The following is a 14,859-nucleotide window of genomic DNA, read 5'->3' on the forward strand; positions in this document are numbered from 1 at the left end:
TATCTTCAACTATCGATCGATCCAAATCGTCGACTTGAAATTTTGGCAAATTCCTTGACGTAGTTTAACTGGTTCCGAGGTGCCGGAGTATGTGAACTAAATTTGTCTTGATTGTTCGGAATATCTTGCGGAACATTATTATTCTTGTCTTGAGATTTGAGTTGTTCCACTTCATTAAATTGTTCATTTACATACTTTTCTGTTAGTGTCATTTTCACTTTTTGTAAATACTCTTTGTCTTCTTGTAACGACAAGGATCTTCTATCGCTCTCGGTTTCTTCTAAAACTTTGACCTCGACCTCTGCGACAGCGGCTTCTGTCTGTTGTTTAAGCAGTGCTAAATCTGCATCAACTTCAGCTTTTTCACGGTCTTTTAAGGCTTTAGACTGTGTTTCTAATTCACTTAATCTTGCTTTTTGCTTAATTAATTTTGTTTGTTGTTCCGCATATTGTAACTTTGTTCGTTGAACTTCAGCATTTACACGCTTCCTAGCCATAGCTGAACTCGAAATTGAGCCGCTTTTACCACTATTGTTTGAACGGACAGACTCTACAGGAACTACTGACATAGTTTCAGCTGCGGTTAATTTCAATGTCTTAATTTGTTGTAATGCATTGTCAATGATTTCATTGCACTTTTTAAACTCAGTCTTAAAGGTGGGTAATGCGTCATTACTGTCTTCATTATTCTTGCGTGTCAAAAACTCAATATATTGATTTGAGTTTTCACAGTATTTTTCACGAGACTTCAAAATGTTTTTCTCTAGTTTGCGTAGAGGTTTCAGCTCCTTCGAGCACTCTGATAATTCTTCGAGTAAATTTTCTATAGTTTCCCACGAACCGTCAATTTGCTTAAGGTATTTTATCTTATGTGAATGATAAAGTTCTTTACCTTTCTCTGTCATTTTATGTTCATGTATTACTGTTGTTTCAGGCGGAAGTGGTTGTGATTGAGCCATTTCATAAAATTGTTTGTAGGAACTACTGCATTTTATTCTGTATCGAACTGTGTCTTTGCAATCTTTTTACTATTCTGCCTCAGTGCATACTAGTATAACCATAAGCCACAGTAATGTATATCATTTATTTCGAAAACCATGAAATAACAAGTTCTACATATGTGTGCTGTGATGTTGGTAAAAAGCTACAAAAAACAAAAACAAAACCTTAGCTAACTCATCATACTCATGACTACAAAAATCATAAAACTAACAGTTCAAATCTATGTATCAAAATGAATTTTCAATCAAATCATTCAAAAATTATAGCACCAAATGGCTTTCCATACTTTTGTAAAAACAGTGACAAAACTTTTGGCTGATATACACATATACAAAATTTATCTTGATGTGGAAACATATTAACTTTCATCATACAATCATTAAAAACTATGAATTATAAACTTACATTGTGAGTTGGCGTAGTTTACGATACTTTTAAATGCCTGTGACCACGTTCATGCTTTCAATTTAGGAAACAAAAAAGTAAGGGGGACAGTAACGAACTTCAAAGTACAAAAATCTAGCAATAAAAAATAGTCCGGGAAAACTTATGAAAAATCGATAGAATTTCTGTTAAACAATAAAAAATCAACACTGGTAACAGTACAAAATTAGACCGTTGGTTATTCCGTTTGAATGGTTTTACACTAGTAATTTTCGGGCCCTTTATAGCTTGTTGTTCGGTGTTAGCCAAGGCTCCGTGTTGAAGGCCGTACATTGACCTATAATGCTTTTTTTTAAAATTGTTTCGATGGAGAGTTGTCTCATTGGCACTCACACCACATCTTCCTATATATATATATAAATTGATGTTTAAATGAATGCCTATTTAAAGGTATAATTCAATATGCTTCTTTCCTCACAGACAATATTTGATTAGCGAAAGCAGGAATTGTTGAAACAAATAAGATTGTACAAAACACAACAATACCCTTATAATTGATACAATAATATCATTTCGTCTAATGGAAAACAATTATCACCGTGGATAAGCAGTACACCGGATATAGGTAATAAGCTAGCGGAGCATCATCAATTATGACCTGACACAATAAGAAAATCTTTGTTTTGTTTTATCTGCGTATAGTGTACATTTTTCAACATCTGAAAATCCTGCTTCCAAATAATTTTCACATCGATTCGTACCTATTTATAAGACATCTTTTATATTCTGATATGAATAATAAACTTTTACTTGTGCAAATAGTTGTGAAGGTTAACAGGAATTTTCAATTTCGATGCAGTTGTCGAGCCATGTACATGGTATATCTGAATGAAAGCTAATACAGTGCAAAAGTGATGGTTACCAATCACAAACCTACCTTAGATAATTCATTACATGAAGCATTTTGGATAAAAACAAGTGTGAAAAAAAGTTTTTGTGTACGGTGTACAGCCGCAGGTGTGTACGGTGAATAGAAAATAATTTGATATAAACTGTACGGTTTGTAGGCAATTCACTTCAATTCGCATCATGTGCAATCCCATTTCTCGCTTATTTCTTGAAATATTTTAACTTTCAGTGTGTAAACAAAATATCTATTGGGAAAAATTTATCGGGTAATCATGTATTAAGAATAAAATTCAAAGGTTACATTGATAATCCAATAATTTGTGAAGTACTATATTGAATTTCTTGTTTTCACAGGTGTACCTTAGCCTTTGTGAATTCATGGTTGACCAAGTCAACACTGCCATTCATATGGGATGATCCCACAGTAGCAGAAGATGTCCGTCAGGTTGCAGCGGACGTTCATAATGGCTGTGTACGTCGCAAGTCAACAGACCAGTCTACCAAGACCCCTCTAACTGGCTGCATGGTGAATGCCAATTTTGACTTTAACAACTTCATGAAGTAAGTACTTGCATGTGTACAAATTCTTACTGGACAAAAATAATCTCAGAAACATGGAATGAATTTTACAATTGCATGTCTAGTCAGTCACTATAGTCTAATGCAATTCCAAATAATTTGATTCTGTAATTACACACTTTTTAAACAAATTACTGCCCTTTGTCAATTTTCTACTGGTTTCATACGGGAAAAATTGGCTTTTTCCAATGCAAAGCCTGAAATGTTAATACTGTTGTATCAGGCGACTGTCCAATGTCACTAAAATGGCAAATGGACTATTAATACCAAATGGCAATGATAAATATATAAATATAATAACATGATGAAAAAGAAGATGTGGTATGATTGCCAATGAGACAACTATCCACAAAAGACCAAAATGACACAAACATTAACCACTATAGGTCACCGTACGGCCTTCAACAATGAGCAAAGCCCAAACCGCATAGTCAGCTATAAAAGGCCATGATAAGACAATGTAAAACAATTCAAACGAGAAAACTACCGGCCATATTTAAGTTAAAAAATTGAATACCATACTTTAACTGACTCACTGAAAAGACCTGATTTATAGATAGACTTTTGGGCGACATGTAATGAAAGCATGATATGTCCTAAAATGGAAAAATAGAATTTTATTTAATATCGTTTTTTGAAGAAGAAAAAAAAGCTATTTTGTTATTTTCTAGGAGACAATAATATTGTACCAACTAATTTCTTACAAAATCAAATATATCACAATGACATTTTATTATATTTGTAGTAAAAATAAAATTACAATTATAGCCTTCATATGAGGTTTCCACGGATATAATGACCCATAGAATATAATCTAAGCGCTGTAAGCACTGTAGACAGTTAACCAAAAACCAAGGCAAACATAATTATGAAAACTGGCAATGTTGCTTCAACTGTTTTTTTAAGATTTAAAAGAACAAACATTAAACATTCATATATAATTGTGCATTGATGTTCATTTAATGAATTAAACATTAAGGCAAATAATTCATATTTTATCAAGGTTTTCAATAGCAACGCACATGACCACGAATGGTCATGAGTCTTTTATGAGTCAGCAATGGTACAAATTTGCAATAATTGCAGCTCTTCTAGTTGAGCGTAATTGTTCGTATTAATTGACTGTTATTAGTTCAAGTTGACTTAATTACGAGCTTGTAAAAGTATGAATGGGGTTGTTTCCCTGGAAAGAAAACTGAGTTTGTGTTTTACAGTACAAAAGTTATGAGACACAAATCAGACAAATGTTTTCTACTACAGGGATTAATGGTGAGGTCTGACTGACCTGTCCATAGTAAATGTAAATGACCCCCACCTTAACCCAAAGTCCATGATGTCTAAGTTTGGAATAAAATGACAGGTGTAAGGGTCTAGCAAAGTGATATGCATATGTGTCGCCTGTGAGATTGACCTTGTATGTCATTCAATCTTTTTGAAATGAAAAACAGGAATGAATATGGTTTAGGCGTTGGTATCTAAATCTTTTACAAGTTCTATAAACACACACAAGAGGGTGTGGGGTGACCCTAGGGACTACCCCTATTTTTCATTTGATTTTTTATATTGTCCCATACATGAATATATATGGTTTATGGGTGGGGATCTCGACCGTTGTCAAGTTTTCAAACAGGAGGGGTGGGGGACCCCAGTGACTTCCCCTATATTTCATTTGATTTGTTATACTGTCCAATACATAATATATATGGTTGAGGGGTGGGGATCTCATCTGTTTCTAAGTATCAAACAAGAGTGGGTAGGGTGACCCTAAGGACTCTCCCTATATATCATTTGATTAGTTCTCATACATGAATATATATGGTTTAATTTAAAGGTGGGGATCTCGACTATTTCCAATTTCTCAATCAGATGACTGCAGGGACTCCCCCTATATTTCATTTAATTTAGAGTTGGGGATCCCAACTGTTTCAAAGTTCTTAAATTCAGAAAACAAAATTCCGCCTTATCCTTTTTGTCATGTAGGGGTAGAGTTGAGTGGACCGTATCCAACTACCATGTCAGGTAACAGGTACATTATAGGATTAATCGATTTATACTCAGGGTGGCCGGAAGCTTTTAGTGTCGCAACAAAAAGCACTGGCAATGTCACACATCTTTTGATTGAAGAAATTACTTCAAGGCATTCTGGGATTCAAATTCTAACTAGTGATAACGGAGGGGAAAACTGTTCTAAGGCTATGGAGGAAGTTTGTAAAGAACTTAATATAAAGCATATTAAAACTTCATTCTATCACCCTCAGGGTAATGCTAAAATAGAAAGATTTCATAGAACATTACATGATGTTTTGTCAAAATTAATAGAAGATCATTCCACAACTTGGGATTTATACTTGAACCAAGCTTTAGCAAGCTAAGTACGCAAACAAACATAGCAAAGATATAAAGTTTGAGGTAGGAAACCCAGTTTTTTTTTATAAAAATCATAGAAGGGCAAGCAAACTTTCAAAACATGGACTCCGTACTATAGGATTATAGAACAAACTTCACCTGTTAGTTTTATTTTAAAAAATCAGTTAGATGGGACAACCACAAAGGCTCATGCTGAACAAATTCGTTTGGCTAAGTTAGATTGGGAAATTCCTAACAACAATCAAGGTAGGGCATTACGTAAAGCTGTGTATGTAGTTCCCATTGTGTCGCAATCAGAAGACTCCTCTGATGATGAAAGCATAGATTCAGACACTCCGTTAAATCAAATTGCAAAAAGTATAAAAAAGACAGGGAAAATTCTGATGAAGAAGATGATATAGCATTAATGAAATTATCTAAAAAATTAATGGGGAAGAAAATTTTCTCAGAACAAGATAATGTCAATAATAGTCAAATAGAAAGTGATGAGCAAGTCATAAAAGAAGAAGTAGAAAATTCGCCTTCCGATTATGACATCTCTGACATTGAAAATAACATGTCCGTGAATAGTGTTAAAATAAAAAATAATCAGAAAACTACTGAGATTGGGGCTAACGAAACAAAATTGGTATCTAAGGAACATGTACAAAATTTAGTGAGGGCTTTAATAGGCATTATGTAGGTATCAATTGGCTTTATAGGTAGTAAAGGATGCAAATCATTTAAGAATTTCTAAAAAAAACTTATAAAATATGTAATAAAACTAGTATTTATTCTCATTTTACAGAATGGCAGACAATGAAGAAATGTATGCCCAGCTAGAACCCCTTTCTCTGTTGAAATTATTACCTGATTTAGTATGGGAGCACATATATGTTATGTTTAAGACCAATTTTTGGAGGGAAATACTAGATCGAAAGAGAAGGGAACCTCTATTTAAAGAATTCCATGCAATACAAAAGCTGATAAACCTGTCGGATCCAATCATTATCGACAATTTTTGTGGTTTACCCACAAAATTCGCAGAGATAATTGGACGCCGGAAACAATTTGCCGAAATTCATAATCTATCATATCGGGAACATCTGAGGAAGTGGACGGTGGAGAACTTCAAAGCCATTGGATGGTTAAAACGATCCCACGCTTTAGGGTTTACCACCAAGAAGTAATCATGAACAATGCAAGGAAAATGCACCGGATACGAATTTTCGACCTGATAATTAAATTCGAAACTATAATAGAAAACAAAAAAACATTCTATTCAGGACTGTCGTACGAATTTCAGAATTGATAAAGTCCAGATAAATAAAAAAATATTATGATAATTTATATGTGTATCATTATTTTTAGGAAGAACCAGTGATGAAGTGGTGGTGGTTCTCACTTGTTCTTTTTGGCTTAACCAGCCAATTCATTGTCAAGGAAAATGACATTTTCCAGAAAATCAAAGAAATAGCAACTACAAGGTCAAATTGGCTCATTACTTTTGTCGTTGACTTGGATCCTTTTGAATTATTTCTTAATAAAATAGAACAAGACTTGGGCAAAGCTTTTCTCGCTACACAAAAACTTCTATGTTTTACACCCCAGAAAAAAAAACACATTTTGGCTACTATCTTAAGTTTACAAAGGGAGGTTGAAGGATTAAATCGGACTAAAGATTATCTCCATTCACAATTCAATGATTACAAATCTTTATTTTACGACGAAACAGCAAAGTTTAGAACTCTTGAATGCTACACAAACACATGTTTCTGAAAATAGACACAAGGTTAATGAGCTGATTGAAAGTGTTGAAGAACTGGGAAATAGGCTACACACTTTTGCCACATATATAGAAAAACAAATTGAAGTTATGGGGAGTTATTTACAAGCTTATTTGCATATGGACATGATAAAAGGTGAAATAAAGGACCTTCTGAATATAGCAGGGGATTATTTAAACCATCTGCAATTACAACTAAACATGTTGTGCTTAGGACACATGTCACCCAGTCTTATCTCACCCGGTAATTTACGAGTATTATTGGCTGACATAAAACGACGACTACCGGCGACATTAAAAATACCTGGTGTCGAAGTAAAAGATATTCGGAATTTTTATAAATTTTTGACCTGTAGTACAGTTTTGGACGAAAACAAAATAATCATTATCATTACGTTACCATTACTAGATATAAGAGACACTTATGATATTTACAAGATTCACAACTTACCTGTTCCTACTACGATAACTGATCTTACTCGAGTAATATGGTTGCTCAGTATGAATTAGAAGCAGAAGTTATTGCTGCAAACCAAGAAAAAACTAAATATATGCTGCTAAATACCAATAAATTTAAAAGTGTTTCAATCCTTTAGTTAATTTTTGTGAAATTAAAAGTCCAGTCTATCCAGTTAATTTAAGTAAATTATGTATCATAGCCTTATTTGCCAATAAAGAAAATTGGAAAACAAGATGTACAGTGAAGGTACGACCAAACACAATTTTGCCTATGGCAACTTATTTGACCGATAGTATGTTGATTGATTGATTGTTGGTTGCTTTACGCCGCATTAGCACAAAAAGGCTATATCGCGGCGAGAGCTAATTCGAATATTTTTACAATTTAAAGCATATTTTTAAAATAAGACAAAAAGTTCTTCAATATAATAAAATTCTAGACTAAAGCAAATTGATTATTTACAAATAAAAATCAATATGAGTAAAATAACGTGATAAAAATCAAAAACGACTTAAATATAATAACATTTTTATATTCTATAATAAATTCCAATTTCTTTTAAAAATGCAACAATATTTGTAAATGGAACATTATTAAATAAATCATACATATTATTGACATTGAAATGCTTCTTACGAATATCAGCAAAGTCAATACAATTAATTAAAACATGCTTAGTAGTATACTTGCAGTTGCAAGGTACACATTGTGGTTCATCTTCATTTTTTAAAAGATACTCGTGTGTTATTCTAGTATGACCAATACGACATCTAGTAATAATACACTGATCTTTTCTGCACATAAAATTATTAAAAGGTTTACCAATATTAGGTTTAATTTCATGTAATTTATTATTATCTTTTTTACTCCATTCATTTTTTAAAATATTAAACACATATTCTCTAATATTAGATTTAAAATCAGTATATGGTATATCACAGTTAGATAAAGGGCCACCCAGGGCATGCTTTGCCTCAAGGTCTACAGCTGTGTTTCCAAGGATTCCAACATGACTCGGTACCCATAATAATATTATTTCTTTCAGAAGAATTTTCAAATTCCTCATTACATATAAAATTTGGAGAATTGTTGGGTTTTTAATTTTAGTATTTTGTATAGCTTGTAAGCATGAAAGTGAATCAGAACATATACTAAATTTGGATTTATCTGAATAAATTTCAAAGCCAAAATTATTGCTTCTGCTTCAGTAGTAAAGATGGATGCATCAGATGGCAAACGGAGAGTTGCAGCTCTGTCCCTGAAGACAGCAGCAGATGCAACTCTGTCGCCATCTTTTGATCCATCAGTATAGACAGTTGAAAAATCTGGATAATTGGCTTTAATTTCAGCATAGTGTTGCTGAATTAAAAGAGGATTTGTTTTATTTTTATTGTGTTCACGGAGATCAAATATCATTTTTTGTTTGGGAAGTTCCCATGGTGGACATTTGCAAATTTTAACTTGAGCAACAGATTTTAAATCAAAAGAAGCTAAATGTGGTTTTAAACGTATACCTAACGGAGGAATTTTATTTTCATGTTTTGCAAAAATATCTTCATAAATCGGATTAAAAACACAGCTGTAGGCAGGATTATCTGAATAGGCTTTTAGTTTGACAGCATATTGAAGTCCAAGCTTCAAACGTCTGTTAGAGAGTGAGTGCTCATCAGCCTCTACATACAGACTCTCAACTGGTGAGGTTTTAAATGCGCCAAGACAGAGACGCAAATCCTGGTGATGCACAGCATCAAGAATCTGTATGTAGGACTTCCTTGCAGAGCCATACACTATAGAGCCATAATCTAGTTTAGATCTAACTAGAGATCTATATAAATTAAGTAAAATGTTGCGATCAACACCCCAGTCAGTGCTGCCGACAACTTTTAAAATATTTAAAGCTTTTAAACATCTCGATTTTACCATTTTGATATGGGGTAGAAAGGTTAACTTTTTATCGAAAATTAACCAAAGAAATTTGGTTTCATCAACCATTTTAATTGGGTTGCCGTACAAAGTGAGTTCTGGATCAAGATGTAATTTCCTTTTGTTACAAAAATGCATCCCGACCGTTTTTGACGTGGAAAATTTAAAATCATTTTCCGAGGCCCATTTTTCAATTCTTCCAAGACATAATTGTAATTGTCTTTCTATGTTATTCATATTTTTGCCTCTGTAACATATTAAAAAATCATCAACGTACAATGAACCTTCAATATTACTTTTTTAAAACTTCAACAAGGCTGTTGATTTTAAGACTAAATAATGTAACAGATAAAATACTGCCCTGAGGGACACCCATCTCTTGATCATACAGATCAGACATGGTCGAATTAACTCTAACATTAAATTGTCTATTAGAGAGAAAATTAGAAATAAAATTAGGCATATTGCCTTTCAACCCCATATCAAATAGATCTTTTAAAATACCATATTTCCATGCAGTATCATAGGCCTTCTCAAGGTCGAAAAAGACCGACAACACATGTTCATTTTTCGCAAAACCATTACGGACAAATGATTCGAATCGAACAAGATGATCAAGAGTACTGCGGCCCTGTCGGAATCCACACTGGATATTGGCTAATAGCCGATTGGATTCCAAGAACCAAACAAGGCGATCATTGACCATCCGTTCTAGTGTTTTACAGACACAACTGGTAAGAGCAATTGGTCGATAATGAATAGGATCCGTATGATCTTTACTTGGTTTTGGAATAGGCACGACGGTTGCAAGCTTCCAGATTGATGGTAAATCACCAGATTCCCAGATGTTATTCATGAGCTGCAAGAGAGCTTCTAGCGAGGAATCTGGCAAGTGTTTTAAGAGTTGGTAGTGAATATTATCAGGCCCACAAGCTGTATCATGGGCTTTTGACAGAGATGTTTTAAGTTCTTCAAGAGAAAATAGTTTATTATAATTTTCACCATTTTTTGATTTAAAGTTTAATTTAATTTTTTCTTTTTGTTTTTTAACTTTTTTAAAGTCTTCCCTGTAGTTGTTACAAGAAGAAGATTTCGCAAAAGTTTCACCAAGCTTGTTGGCAATATCCTTTTCAGATGTTAATAAATCATTGCCGTCTTAAATGTTTTACAGTGGCTTTAGAATTTTTACCTTTTATTTTGTTTACCATATTCCATACTTTTGTCATCGGAGTGCGAGATGTAATCCCCGAGACAAATTTTTTCCAGGATGTTCGTCGGGCTTGCCTACAAGTCCGCTGTGCCTTAGCGCGAAAAATACGGAAATTACTCAAGTTTTCCGTCGTTGGTTGTTGATTGAACCGTCTTTCAGATAGTTTACGGTCACCTATGGCTTGATCACAAGCGTCATCAAACCATGGTTTGCTGGGATGTTTCGGATTTGCCGAGGTCTTAGGAATAGTTCTGTCAGCAATTGACGTTAAAACTGTATTAAAAGTTAAAATTGGATCTTGTACAGTCTCAAACATCTTTGACTGAAGTTCCGCTTGACAGAGATTCTCAAACAAGGACCAGTCCGCCTTGTCAAGTTTCCAACGTGGTACTCTCTGTTGGGCAGAAGTAAAAAGATGTTCAAGTACTATTGGAAAGTGATCACTTCCACATAGATCATCATGAACACGCCATGAATAATCCAGAAGCAGAGAGGGATCGCAAATAGTGATATCGATAGAAGAATAAGACCCGTTTCCAGGATGAAGATACGTATTAGATCCATCATTAAAAATGCATAATCCTTCTTGAGAGACAAAGTCCTCAATGATCTTACCTTTGGCATTATGAGTCTTGCTACCCCATAATGGATTGTGAGCATTGAAGTCGCCTATAAGTATAAATGGTGAGGGTAATTGATCAGTGAGGTTTTTGAGTTTTGCTTTATCTATAATTGAATTGGGTGGAATATATATCGAACATAAAGTAATTGTTTTGTCTAATGATAAACGAATTGCAACTGCTTGCAGATCCGTGGTGAGTTGGACTGTGCTATGAATGACGTTGTCCTTCACAAAAATGGATGATCCGCCTGAAGCACGTTCATCTACTTTAGAAAATGTGCTAAACATGTTGTATCCTTTTAAAAGAGGGACGAAAGATACCAAAGGGACAGTCAAACTCATAAATCTAAAACAAACTGACAACGCCATGGCTAAAAATGAAAAAGACAAACAGAAAAACAATAGTACACATGACACAACATAGAAAACTAAAGAATAAACAACACGAACCCCACCAAAAACTAGGGGTGATCTCAGGTGCTCCGGAAGGGTAAGCAGATCCTGCTCCACATGCGGCACCCGTCGTGTTGCTTATGTGATTACAAATCCGGTAAATAGTCTAATTCGGTAGGTCAAATTCATGAAAGGGAAGGGGATTGTAGTTACGACGTGAGGAACATATCCGATATCATTTGTGAAATGGTTATTCCATAACGGTCAACCAACTCGTGATGGCGTCCGTAAAATTTACGAAGGGATGATTTCAACTTCACCATTTGGAACTCTTGATTTAATAGCTTCCTTGTGAGCAGTAACCCTCTATCAAGAAAATCATGATAGGAAATGCAAGCACGGGAATATCGTATCAATTGAGAGATATATACCCCGTATGCAGGTGCTGCTGGAATGTTGCTACTTAGAAATGGAAAGTTCACAATTGGAAAGCTGAAATCATCTCTTTTGTCGTAAAGTTTTGTCTTCAACCGACCCTCATTGTCAATTTCTAGATGTAAGTCAAGATATGAAGCTGACTTAACTGTATCTGTAGTATCCTTTATCTCCAATTCGATGGGATAGATGCGTTCCACATAGTCACCAAATTTTGAATTGTTTAGTGAAAGAACGTCATCTATATAGCGGAAAGTAGAGTTAAAGGATATTGCTAACTTCTTATCTTTCTTCCTAAGAAGTTCCTGCATGAAGTCAGCCTCATAATAATAAAGAAACAAGTCAGCAAGTAGAGGGGCACAGTTTGTTCCCATTGGTATGCCGACAGTCTGTTGAAAAACACGTCCTCCGAACGTAACAAATATGTTGTCAATCAAGAAATCAAGCATCTTGATAATATCGGTTTCAGAGAATTTTTTGTTTGAATCAGAGTGATTCTTTACAAAGTAGGATTTATCCCTCCCTAAGACAAGATACTTGTATCTACGTTGGCCATTCTTTTTTATGAAGCAAAGTAATACCAACTCTTTTAATTTGTCTTTAAGTTTGGAATGTGGAATACTTGTGTAAAGAGTAGAGAAGTCAAATGTTTTAATACTGTTACAAGATGAAAGAGAGTTAGATTGTATGTACTCTAAAAGATCTTTGGAATTTTTAAGTATCCACATCTGATTCACGCCACCTCTAGAATAGGCAGTTTCACAATAACTTTGAAGCCCGTCTTTGATTGCTGATAAAATGGATGTTAATAATTTAGAAAGAGGTTTTGTGGAGCACTTGGAAGACCCAGCAATATACCGTTGTTTGTAAGGACACTTATGTAGTTTAGGTATCCAATACAGTGATGGAAGATCCAGTTCTTCATCTTTGGTTGAAATACCAAAGGAACAAAGAACAGACCTATGATTATCCAGGATTTCCTCTTTGGTAAGTGTCGTGAGGGTATATGTTGAGTTTCCAAGTGAATTGTCTATACCTAATTCGTTTATCAAGCAATTAATGTAATGACTTTTACAGACAAAAACGATGTTATTTGGGGCTTTGTCTGCGGGGACAACAACATATTTATCATGGAGGTCGGATAGGTGTTTAGCAACATTTGGGTCTTTAAAGATACATTGTCACTTTCTTTTAGATGAGTTTCTTGAAGACAAAATGCAATAGGTAAAAATGACTGAACTAGAAGTGTTAACTCGAGAAGATTTATTTTAAGACCTCGGCAATTCCATTGGATGATATTTGTCATTATTTAATAATAGAAGGGCGAATGCTGTCGAGTTTGCCAGCATTCTTATTTCGCTCACCCTGAGATTGTGATCTTTCGGGTGGCGGAACACTTTCGATTTCCATTTCAGTTTCGTCGGCAAGTGATGAAAATCTGTTGTGCGAGGAGAGTCGTCGATCTCCAGGACCACACGCAGCTGGTTTTACTCCGCCTCGACCCCTACCCCGCGACCTCGAATCAGAAGACTTCTGAGAGGATGTACTTACTGGCTTCTTTTGGACATCCTTCTTTTCTGGAGAACGAAGAGGAGATGTGGCTCTAGTAGACTTTGTACTGGACGAAGAAGTTAACTTCTTAGATGAAGGAAGACTTTTGGAGGTGGAATAATCATCTATGTCAGTGGGAAGATCCCAGACAGATTCACCGCTCCAATTGTGTATTTCTACTGTTTCTTTTTTATTTGATTTCCTTTTCTCATTTTTTTTTTGGTGATGATATTGAGCTCTGTAGGGAAGATTGAGTTGACTGAGTACTGGTTTTGGAAGATTTTGGTTTTCTTGGAATTAATATTTTATCGGCAGGTCCTGTTTCAACAGGCAGCATTGTAAAATTGTCCGCATCAATTGGCCAAGTCATGCGAGTTTGTGTATTCTCGTGACTGAATGAGCGGACAACCTTGCTGGCGTACGATGGTCTGTTTGAAACGAGGAGATCATTCGAAACAGAAGCTATCTGTTTAGCTTCTGGGTAACTGATGTTTCTTTCTGTTTTAATTTTAATAATATTTTTTTCTTTGAGGTAAGCAGGGCAGTCCCTAGACGATGAAAAATGGGATTCACCACAGTTTACGCATTTAGAAGATTCAGAGTTACAGTTTGTTCCCTCGTGTCCTTCGTCAGAACACTTGAAGCATCTCTGCTTACCACGACATTGTTTGCTTCCAATATAATGTAGCTGGTCCTCATCAGGAAGTTATTAATACAGCAAATCCGAAACAATTACATGTAACCTTTAGACACTAATAACAATCTGTTCGTATATTATAAACATATATATCCTGAAGCAAACTAACAACTACAACTACAACTAACAGTGGAAACCAACACCGTCAATAAACAACTACATCGACCAGTGGAACTCAACACAGCCTTAAACTATGTCATGTCATGTTAACAAGTCTGCGTTTATAAAACCATGAAATGTAACTCTGTCCTCTATGCAATATATTTCAAAGCCCAAATTATTGCTTCTGCTTCAGCTGTAAAGATGGATGCATCAGATGGCAAACGGAAAGTTGCAGCTATGTCCCTGAAGACAGCAGACAACACTGCCAAACTTTGGACCATCAGTATAGACAGTTGAAAAATCTAGATAAAAGTGTTGCTGAATTAAAATAGTATTTATTTTATTTTTATTGTGTTCACGGAGATCAAATATGACTTTTAGTTTCGGAAGTTGCCATGGAGGACATTTGCAAGTTTGAACTTTTTTAAATTTTAAATCAAAGAAGCTAAATGTGGTTTTG

At 34.8% G+C, this 14,859-nt stretch overlaps 1 protein-coding gene across 1 annotated transcript; it reads right to left on the minus strand.

Moving 5' to 3' along the window:
* Window positions 1-5: 5 nt before the first annotated feature.
* Window positions 6-1,602, minus strand: LOC139494623 (uncharacterized protein PF3D7_1120000-like). Its single transcript, XM_071282782.1, has 2 exons — window positions 1,408-1,602; window positions 6-1,144 (listed from the first exon to the last, which is right to left on the minus strand). Exon 2 carries the CDS (start codon window positions 957-959, stop codon window positions 6-8), a length of 954 nt encoding a protein of 317 aa, XP_071138883.1. The 5' UTR covers window positions 960-1,144; window positions 1,408-1,602.
* Window positions 1,603-14,859: the final 13,257 nt, after the last annotated feature.

This window comes from Mytilus edulis, chromosome 11, assembly GCF_963676685.1.
Source record: "Mytilus edulis chromosome 11, xbMytEdul2.2, whole genome shotgun sequence".
Lineage (NCBI taxonomy): Eukaryota > Metazoa > Mollusca > Bivalvia > Mytilida > Mytilidae > Mytilus > Mytilus edulis.

Excerpts from the sequence above, each read along its gene's own strand:
- LOC139494623 (XM_071282782.1), bottom strand. The coding sequence starts at position 959 with ATGGCTCAATCACAACCACTTCCGCCTGAAACAACAGTAATACATGAA.